The sequence below is a fragment of the Aethalodelphis obliquidens genome, unplaced genomic scaffold (genome assembly GCF_003676395.1).
Source record: "Aethalodelphis obliquidens isolate GAN/ISIS:26980383/991018 unplaced genomic scaffold, ASM367639v1 scaffold44, whole genome shotgun sequence".
NCBI classification, from domain to species: domain Eukaryota; kingdom Metazoa; phylum Chordata; class Mammalia; order Artiodactyla; family Delphinidae; genus Aethalodelphis; species Aethalodelphis obliquidens.
Genome location: NW_020837988.1, coordinates 16,843,008 through 16,853,758, shown reverse-complemented (window position 1 = coordinate 16,853,758; position 10,751 = coordinate 16,843,008). Strand labels below are relative to the sequence as shown.

The following is a 10,751-nucleotide window of genomic DNA, read 5'->3' as shown; positions in this document are numbered from 1 at the left end:
CCTGGCCTACTGTCCCTTTCTCTGTCACTACATCTTTCTTAAGGCTCCGCCCACTAACTTCGTCCCACCATGGCCTCCTTACCAGTTCTTCATCCCCCCTGTTCCGGACACAATTTTTTTCACACAGTTGATGTTTGAAAGAAGATTGAGGTTCAGCAGTTCTGAAAGGGAGAAAGAGAATACCCGTCAGAGCACAGGGGACAGTCCCGAAGCCTGGCTCTCCCTTCAAGGCATGTGCCACCCAGTGGCTGAGAACTTCCGGACGAGGCAAGTCTTCCCCCTCAGAGGCCCATTTGGACATCCGTACAATGGCTGCTGGAGGTTGGGGATGGTTGGGGGGTGGGGGCAGGAAGGGCAGGAGGGCTGAGATTTGAGCCTGTTTACTGCCATACTTCCTAATGGATGGTAGTTCACCCCAAGTGTGGAGGATTCTAGGGAAAGGAAATGCCAAAAGAGGCAGCACAGAGACAAAGGAAAAGTCCTGCCTGAGGAGGGAGGCTCTTCAGGTGAAGAGCCCAGGGCCATTAATCAGAATACAAAGGAGGAGATGGGGGACACAATCACGGACTTGTGGAGCCTCCTGGATTAGCCCTGAGGTGGGAGTTTGCACTTGGCCTTCGGTCAGACCATTAGCCAAAGGCAGCTCTACTTGGTGGTGAGAGCTGAGCCTTCAGGGCCACCAGTTTGGCATTCAGCACTGGTTCTATGAGCCTCAGTTTGCTCACCAATAAAGTGGGGATCATACTAGTTTCTACTGCACGGCAAGTTGGATGAAATGAGCTATGTATGTAAAGTACTGAGTATATAATACGCTCTCAGTAAATGCTGGCTGCTGCACTGCTCTACTGCTACTGCCTGTGCAGAGCTTCTCTGGACCCTGCTAGCACACTGCAGAACCTCCTATAGGCATTTAGGGACACGAGTCAACCCTCTGCTCAGTAAAGGGATTCCCTGATTCCTTGAACCAATCCTCTGGGGTTGTTTCCAGGCTGTGTGTGGGAAGGGAAGTCCCGTGAGCAGAGCCTGGTCATCTCTCTCACCTCTCCCACCCTGGGGCCCTGGCCAGACCTTGACAGTCCACTTGGCAAATGTTTTCCGTGTGACTCTTGTCATCATTGCACCAGTAGTGGCTGTTGATCTGGAAGATGCCATAGTCAAAGCTGCCATCTGTATTTTCATTTACCTTTGTTATGTTGAAGTGACTTTCCACGAAAGCCAGGCACAGCCCTTAGAACAGGGAGAAGAGGGTTTTTAGACGGGGGGCCAAGCTGACGGACAAGGAAGACGGAGGAGAAAGGGAGACGAGGAATCAGAAGAAAGGAACAGGCTTCCCTGGTGGTGCAGGGGTTAAGACAACTAAGCCCGTGCGCCACAACTACAGAGCCTGCGCTCTAGAGCCAGCGAGCCACAAGTACTGAAGCCCACGCACTCTAGGGCCCATGCTCCACAAGAGAAGCCACCGCAATGAGAAGCCTGCACAACTCAACGAAGAGTAACTCCCGCTCGCCACAACTAGAGAAAGCCTGCGCGCAGCAACGAAGACCCAACGCAGCCAATAATTAATTAATTAATTTTTTTTTTTTTAAAAAAGAAGAAAAGGGCTTCCCTGGTGGCGCAGTGGTTGAGAGTCCGCCTGCCAAGGCAGGGGATGCGGGTTCGTGCCCCGGTTTGGGAAGATCCCACATGCCGCGGAGCGGCTGGGCCCGTGAGCCATGGCCGCTGAGCCTGCGCGTCCGGAGCCTGTGCTCCGCGGCGGGAGAGGCCACAACAGTGAGAGGCCCGCATACCGCAAAAAAAAAAAAATAAATAAATAAAAAAATAAAAAAAAATAAAAAAAAATAAAAAAGAAGAAAGGAACAAAGCCTAAGAGGCTAGATGGGGCTAGTGGGCCAGAAACACCCATTAGCTTCTCCTCTCATTCTTCAGTCCATCCACCCATCAGTACAACCACTCATCCGTCCATCTGTCCATGCATGATTTCTGCACTTAATGATCACCTACTGTGTGCCAGAAACTGTGCAAAACCCAGTGAGGGACCTTTAGCTGGCTCAAATGCAGAGGCTGCCTTCAAGGTGCCTATAGAATAAGAATGAAGATATGTACCTAAAAAAACCACGAAGCAAGATGAAAGGAGAGAGTGTTATAAGGCAGTCGTGCCTTACAATTCTGGGCAAGAGGGAGCTATCTCTACCATGGAGTAGGACGAAACCTTTGCACTGGCTGTTCCCTCCACCTGGAATGCTCTTCCGTCAGATGTTTGGGGGACTAGGTCCTTTATTCCATTCAGCACTGCTCAATGTCACCTCCTCAGAGAGGCCTTCCTTGATTTCCCCCTCTAGAACAGTGTCACCCATCACTCCCCACTGCTTTACTCTTCTGCATAGCATTTATCACCACCAGGAAGCACTTCATATATTTGTGTGTTTCTTTCTTGTTGTCTCTTCCCCTAGAATGTGAACACTATGAGAGAAGGAGCTGTGTTGATATCTGTATTGCCAGCACCTAAAGTAGTTCCTGGGACATAATAAGTGCTCAGTTAAGAATCATGGAACAAATATCGAATGTTGGGAAAGGCTTCTTGGAGAGGGCTACTTTTTGAACTTGACTTTGAAAAACAAATGAGAGAAAAAGAAAGATGGCCACGGAGGGCATGACCGGGAGAGGAGGAGAAAAGGGGTGTGAGTGTGTGAGGAAACGGCACTCACAGTCGCTCAGGGAGTAGCCCTCAAAGCCATCCAAGTCCTCCTGGTGCAGCACATTGGCCAAGTCACATCGGTTGATGAGGCTGGCTTGATTCACGGCAACGAGACAGCTGACCAAGGAGATGAGTAGCAGGGTCGTCATCCTCAGAGGGGAGGAGACGCAGTGGAGGGTGAGCAGAGGAAGGCCTGCGGGTCCTAGGGTCTCCCAGGAGAGAGAGTCTTCTGGGGAATCTGGAGAGAGCAACCACATGTCCTCGCTTATTCACTGCCCACCTCCTGGCTGTTTCTCTTTCCTCTCATGTATTATTTTATAAATACATTTTTTTGGGGGGGTCTCCTGTTGTTTTGTTTCTGTTTCTGTTTTTGTTTTTCCTAGTCTAAAATTAACGATGCTGGGGCATGTCAAATAGAAATGAGAGCCAGCTCAAAGGGGTACCCACTGGCCAAATCTGGGACAGCATTTTTTGGGTAACAGCTTTACTGAGCTATAATTCACAATATATAATTCACATACCATACACTTAATTCATTTAAAGTATACAATTCAATCATTTTTCACAGAACTGTGCAACCAATCCCACAGTCAACTTTAGAATATTTTCATCAACCCAAAAAGAAACCCCATATCCGTTAGCACTCACTGTCTGTTCCACTTCCCTCCAGCCTCTGGCAACCAATAATCTACCTTCTATCTCTATAGATTTGCATATTCTGAACATGTCATATAAATGAAGTCATACAATATCTGCTCTTCTGTGTTTGACTTCTTTCACTTCACAATGTTTTCAAGGTTTCATCCATCTTGCAGCATGTACCAATATTTCATGCCCTTTCACGGTTGAATAATATGCCATTGTAAGGATATATTACAATATGGTTATGCATTCATCGGTTTGTGGACATTTGAGTTGTTTCTATTTTTTGGCTATTATGAATAATGCTGCTATGAACACTCGTGTACAAGTTTTTGTGTGGACAAATGTTTCCATTCCTTTGGATACATACCAAAGAGTGGAATTACTGGGTCACATGGTGACCTAAAGTTTAAACTTTTGAGGAATTGCTGACATCCAAAGCGGCTGTACCATTTTACATTCCCATCAGCAATGTATGGAGGTTCCAATTTCTCCACATCCTCACCAACAGAGTTATTAACTGTCTTTTTGATCAAGGCTATCCTAATGGGTGTGAAGTGGTATCACGTTATGATTTTGATTTACATTTGCCTCATGGCTAATAATGTTGATCATCTTTTCACATGCTCATTGGCTATTTGTGTAACTTTGGTACAATGTCTTTTCAGAACCTCTGCCCACTTTTTCAGTTGGGTTGTTTGTCTTTTCATTATTGAGTTGTAAGTGCTCTTTATATATTCTGGGTATTAGAACCTTATCAGATACTTGCTTTGCAAATACTTCCTCACATTCTGTGGGTTGCCTTTCACTTTCTTTTCTTTTTCTTTTTTAATAAATTTATTTATTTATTTATTTTTGGCTGCATTGGGTGTTTGCTGCTGTGCGTGGGCTTTCTCTAGTTGTGGCAAGTGGGGGCTACTGTTGGTTGCAGTGCGTGGGCTTCTCATTGAGGTGGCTTCTCTTGTTGCGGAGCATGGACTCCAGGCACGTGTGCTTCAGTAGTTGTGGCATGTGGGCTCAGTAGTTGTGGCTCACAGGCTCTAGAGCACAGGCTCAGTAGTTGTGGCATACAGGCTTTGTTTCTCCGTGGCATGTGGGATCTTCCCGGACCAGGGCTCAAGCCCGTGTCCCCTGCATTGGCAGGCAGTTTCTTAGCCACTGCACCACCAGGGAAGTCCCGCCTTTCACTTTCTTGATGGTGTTGTTTGAAACACAAAATTTGTAAATTTTGATGAAGACTGATTTATGTATTTTTTTCTTTTGTTGCATATGCTTTTGGTATCATATATGTGAAACCAATGCATAATGGTTTCCAAGGTAATCTGGAACAATTTGACCATCAAAATAAATGATGATAGTGACAGATTATAACCCACTGAATGAGATAGGAATCCATGAGTTCATAACAGTAATAGATAAATAGATACATAATGGGGATTAAAGGGGAGCTCTTCTTGACAAGAAAATGCTGACTGATAAAAGTGTTGGTAGTCATGAAGTTTGAAAATCACCATCTTGAAACCATCCTAAACTGGTTTGAGCAAGAAATAATCATCAATAGATGCTAAATATGAGGGGGTGGGAAGCTTGGTGAAGAGCTGAGTATGTTCATGGTCTTAAAGTATCTCCCCTTGATTGCATGAGAAAAACAGTAACAATACAGTGGAGAAACCAGACAGTATTTTGACCTGGTAATCAAAATTAACACCACCAGTGAGGGACAGAGAGAGATTATGTGCCCCCAGATGTGATACCCTGAGAAGGACACACATCACTTATGCAGCACTCTGGCCAGAGATGCATAACCTGTAGCTAATCTTGAGGAAACATCAGACAAAGCCAAATGGAGGGAAAATCTATAAGATAACTGGCCTACGTTCTTCAAAATGATCAATGCCATGAAAGCAAAGAATGAGGCTATTTCTATCACTAGGGGTGTGAGTGTGTGTGTGTGTGTGTGTGTGTGTGTGTGTGTATCTTTCCATTAAACTAGGTGTATGTTCCTGAGGATTCCTCCATCCACTAGCTTCATGAGTCAGGCAGCTTCTTGGACAACATGGCTACCCTGATGCCTGTCTCCTCACGGATGTTTTATTCTGTCTCCTAAGACTCACTCCATTGCAGCCTGAGCTTGCGACCGTTCTTTTGCCTCTCTCTTCCACCCTACAGTTGCCAGATTTAGCAAATAAAATTACAGGATGCCCTGTTACATTAGAATTTCAGACAAACAACAAATAAGTTTTTAGTATAAGTGTGTCTCGTGCAACCTTACTCTGCCCTGACTCAGTAGGGTCCTACAGAGACAGGTATCACTGAACCTCGGAAAGCAGGGAGCTCCATCTCTGCCCATGAAGGCCCCTCTTGGGGTTCCCTGGGGAAAAAGTGGTTCGGGCAGGTGTACCCCCAACTTCCCCTCCCGAGCTTACCGCTCTCCTATGCCTCTCTGACCCCAGGTCCCAGCCGGCCTAGGGCTTTCTGGGAGAATCTGTAGAACAAAGTCGTTTGGGTAGGAGCCTCCTCTTCCTCATGGACTACCCTGTGGCCCCGCCCAGCTCACCGCTCTCCATATTCTAAAGAAGACGGGAGTGCTCAGCCATCCCCACCTTCTGGAACCCCAGTTCTGTGATGTCATCACTCTCCTGGAAATACTCTGGTCTTACATGCAAATTGGCTCAGTCTTGAGGCCAAACTTCAGGCAGAAATGGTAGGTGGGCCTGGAGGGATTGGTGACAACTGTGGGATAGGGTAGAGGGGGCTGGTTGTTCTGTCTGTGCACCTCCCTTCCCTTCTGGGAACAGTACCACCTTTAAGGGAACTCCTTCCCCCATGGGGCTTTAGTGCCACAGTCACAGGGCCCTGCACTCCAGGTGACAGGGTGTGTCCGTGCCCCAACCAGTGTATCTTGAACTGAAATTAGGCAGAGCAGCTCAGCTTCTCCCAGGTAGACTTTGGGTGTGTGGGCCCAGAGGCGGACAGTTTGGAATCACGTGGATACGGCCCATCCGAGAGAATAAGCCTCCTTGAACAGGGATCAGAGTCCAGACAGGATTCCAGCCCCAGGGTCCACCCTTTCTGCAACCTAAACACCCTTTTGCCCTTACTACTACCCTATGATTCAATAAATGTCCTTTCTTGTGTAAACATGTTTGAGTTGAGTTTCTGTCACTTACAACCAAAAGAGACCATCCAGGAGAGAAAGCATGGGGTTAACCATCCACGGAGTGGTGACCTGACAACCTGTCACCTCCCCATGAAGGCCACACATCTTAGTATCATTTGTCAACAAAGTCTGGGAGACATTTCCACCAACTATAGCAAAAAGGAAGCAAGAGAAAATTCTGTTACTGATGTTCACTCCACCCTCTGAAACAGGGTGATAAGGTCTGACAGAAAGGAAGTAGGAAGAGCTTTCTAAGTGGGCAGTGATGCCCCATACCCTCTGGCTTTGGACTTCCCTCCCCAGTGGGACAGCAGCGCATTGCATCTTGGGATGTGAAGGCAGCCGGAGCTCTGGTGGAGGTTGAACTCTGGGAGGAGGGTATTCTCTGGGTACCACTTTATGAAGTATCGTTTGGGGCCAAAAATATGCAGGTGCCTCAGATGACCCAAACTACCATGTCTGTGTAGAATTAGAGACCTGGGTAGGAGGAGAGGCTTCCATAGCCCAGGACCACATGCTGGAAATTGGGCCAGGGGAGGGTCTCCCTGCAGCTTAAAGTCTTAGAGGGGATGATGGCAGCACTCAAAGGGGGACCAGAGGGACCCTCCACCCCCACCACCCAACTGTGACAGACATGAGCCCTGAAAGGATTCCTACCCATTCAAGGACCTGGGACCCAACCTGGGACCCAACTTGGGACCCAAGGATAAATTCTGAATGTTGCAACCTGGGACAAGAAGACATGGAAGCCACAGATCATTGGTCTAAATAAATATTTACAAGTTATAAATCAAACTAACAAGCTGTTAACTAAAATATTTTCTATCCTCATATTCTGACAAACATTCCTTTAAAAGGATAAAATTTTAAAATGTGTATGAAGCTATGGTTTATATATGACTGAAGGTTAGCAAAATGTCAAAGATGAATGAATTTAGTTTTTATTCCACATGTCTAGATGCTCTGTTAATGGGCTGACAATGTTGGGATGAATAATAAACAGATACATAATCCATAAAGGATTATAACTATTCCATGAATTTATTTTTCTTATCTCCCTTTCAATACAATGACTAATTATATTACTATTATCAAGATTTTTCAATATATTTAAGAATTTAAAACATAATTATATTCAAAGTACAAAATTTTAAATATATTTTCATCAAAAATATAAATTTATGTGAAAAATGTATTAATTTTCTGTTTTCCAAAAATTAGTTTCAAAATATTGAAAGGTATCTAATAATTCAAAAGGCAAAATACAAATTAAAATGAATGAATATTAAATTTTTATATCAAATTATTTATATAAATCCAAACACTTTCTTTTACTCTCTGAAAGCTTAATTAAATTTTATTAAGTAACTTTTAATTTTAAAATTTAACTTAAATTTTATTTAAATTATAAATTAATTTTAAAACTATTTTTAATTTAAAACTTTTAAAATGAAAATGTTACAATTCATAAGTCTAGCATTCAATGTCCATCTTGTTGCTAATGTAAAGAATTAGTATTATGTCATGTCTGAAGTCTAAACATATATAAAAGTTTAAGAGTAATATGTAATGTGATTTATGCAATATTACAAAAATTTCCTCAGCTTTTTACAACCGAGGCAAATACTGTACTAATTCCTGTGTACTTCCGGAACCATGAGTAGAAACATGAAAATAAGAATGGTACCACTCAGCACTACTAGAAAATGATATTTCATTGTGTTCAAATCTATTGCGTTCAAGCTACCTGAGAGGAAAGCTCTGACAAGTTAGTCTTTTCTCTTTCCTAAGTTCTTTTCTGCTCAAAGCGTCTCTGGACTCTGAAATTGTACCAAGCAGGAGTCATTAAGCTTTCATCAAACCTTTAGACGCAGTTGCATTTTTCCCCATGAACGTAGGGTAAGATGTAAAGAAGCATCTCCCCAGGGCCTAAACATTGTTAGTCAAGAGAGTGGATGTTTCGGGTTAAGTCGTGCTGTGCCAGTGCTGAGTGCCAGATCTGGAGTAACAGAGGCATCCTGTGGTTTAATTTAATTATCTTGTCTGCAGGTGCACTAAGCACAGGCCCAGCTAGGGGCTCCACTTGTCAGTTTTAATGGCAATACTGGAAAAGTATGCTCTGGCAATAAATTGCTATAGAAACCAGAGGAAAAGTTAAGGAAGTGTCTGCTTTGAGTTTTCAATAAAATATGAGAAAACCCCCAAATGATACCGCTGGCTGAAATGCAGAATACAAGGAACTAAAATCCAGTGACAGAAATGAAATCTGTATTGAAGGCAGGAAGAACAGAATCCACAGGGCAGAAGAGTCAATCAAGGCTGGAATCACACACGTGGGAAGTTCTTCAAATGCAGAGCAGAAAGACGTGTGGAAAACAATGGGACAAAAAAAGGATGGATACGGATGATAAAGATTAGAGCCTTAAACTGGGACAAAGACACCAGAGCTGAAAAAGGTGAGTTTGCAGATCTGACAGGTAACCTGTGTTCCAGGAAAAATACATGAAAAGACAGTCACTACTGAGACATATTCAAACCATATATTCATAAGACTGAATTTTTGACTTTACTTTTAGGCCTGTACTTTACCCCACAGAACATATACCTTCTCAAATACTTCAGGAAAAGTGACGAAATTGATTATAAACTAGGCTACAAATAATACCACAATTTGTCCCCAAAGGAGGAATTACGTAAGCTCCGTACTCTGGCTATAATTTAAAAACCTCAGTTTCTTATAACTTTAACAGAAACATACATACACACACACACACACACACACACACACACTTTTTCCCCTCTGAATAATTATTGAGTCAAAGGCAAATTAAAATCTGGAATAACAGGTTTGCATAACAATGAAACTGACATTAATATATTAAGTGTCTGAAATTTATTTAGAAGTAAATTCATAACCTTAACTGCTTTCATTCAAATAAAACAAGCAAACTGAGCATTCAACTCAAGAACTTAGAAAAAGTAGAAGAAAAACATTCCCAAGGAAAACAGAAGGAAGCGAAACATAAGAATGAAAGTGTAACGTGTTTAATTGGCTTCAGGGGGAAATATTGGGTGACGAGTTAAAAACAAAGTTAAGAAGCAAAGACTAGAGAACCTGAATATTACGTGTCCCACTGTGGACTTTGGATCCTTCTCTGTAGCATTAGTGTTGTGTAAACTAAATATTTCAAAGTTTCTGGAGTGAATTCCTTGCAAGGACTGGCCACTCGGAAGCCAAGGGTTACCAGCAAGCAACAGATTTCTTTAATAAAAACACAGTGGGTAGATTATCCAAGAAAGTAAATATAACTGAAGGTTCTAAAGCCTTGATACCCCAAAAGCATTGCCAAACACTTTCTCCCGTAAAATCATATTTTGTCCCAAGGGGGGACCCCCAGCAGGTCTGAGAAGTACCGCTGCCTGCTGCTGGACCTGGGAGCAAGGAGGGAGACATGTCTCTGCTCAGGAAAGTGCAATGGAAGCTCCTAGATGGTGCTGTGAAATGCAAGATGAGTGAAATACACACCTGCCTTTGAAAAATCAAATATGGGCCTTAGCAGGTCCATAAGTCTGAGTAATTAATAGACTGGAGAAATTCCACGGTGGTCCAGTCCAGACACATCATTCACATAGTTCAAAAAGAAGCATGCCACCCTGATGGTCAGCCCTTCGAGAAATGAATCTTTCCACTGAGCTAAAATTTGCCTGTGTCCACTTTCTCTGCTTAAACTCAGTCCCCACACGTCATCCACCCAGCTTCGGACCCTCTTGCATTGGGTGGCCAATTGCTGGCCTTTGGAGTCAAACCAAAATTCCTGGCAAAGAACTGGGCTCATATAACTGCATGTATAGGTAAATCGTGTGACTACATCATTATATGTTTTAGTGTGATCATACCTGTGCATCTTCATAGAACTTACCTATTATTTTATTACTTTCCCCCAGTTTCTCTTTTATATTATAGTTAAAGCATTATGCTGATTTTTAAATTTACCGTCATTATGAATGGATTAAACAAATCAATAAAAAGGAATGAATGGGGCTTCCCTGGTGGCGCAGTGGTTGAGAGTCCGCCTGCCAATGCAGGGGGCATGGGTTCGTGCCCCGGTCCGGGAAGATCCCACATGCCACAGAGCGGCTGGGCCCGTGAGCCATGGCCGCTGAGCCTGCGCGTCCAGACGGAGCCTGTGCTCCGCAACGGGAGAGGCCACAGCAGTGAGAGGCCCGCGTACCGCAAAGAAAAAAAAAAAAAAA

The 10,751-nt window shown here is 43.7% G+C and overlaps 1 protein-coding gene across 2 annotated transcripts; it reads right to left on the bottom strand.

The window, feature by feature from the left end:
* Positions 1 to 39: 39 nt before the first annotated feature.
* Positions 40 to 5,841, bottom strand: LYZL6 (lysozyme like 6). Of its 2 annotated transcripts, XM_027080414.1 has the most exons (4): positions 5,764 to 5,841; positions 2,706 to 2,933; positions 1,069 to 1,227; positions 40 to 161 (listed from the first exon to the last, which is right to left on the bottom strand). In XM_027080414.1, exons 2-4 carry the CDS (start codon positions 2,842 to 2,844, stop codon positions 79 to 81), a joined length of 381 nt encoding a protein of 126 aa, XP_026936215.1. In that variant the 5' UTR covers positions 2,845 to 2,933; positions 5,764 to 5,841; the 3' UTR covers positions 40 to 78. The 2 variants fall into 2 exon arrangements, with proteins under 2 accessions (XP_026936215.1, XP_026936214.1); XM_027080413.1 differs by lacking the exon at positions 5,764 to 5,841 and having other exon boundaries at positions 2,706 to 3,398.
* Positions 5,842 to 10,751: the final 4,910 nt, after the last annotated feature.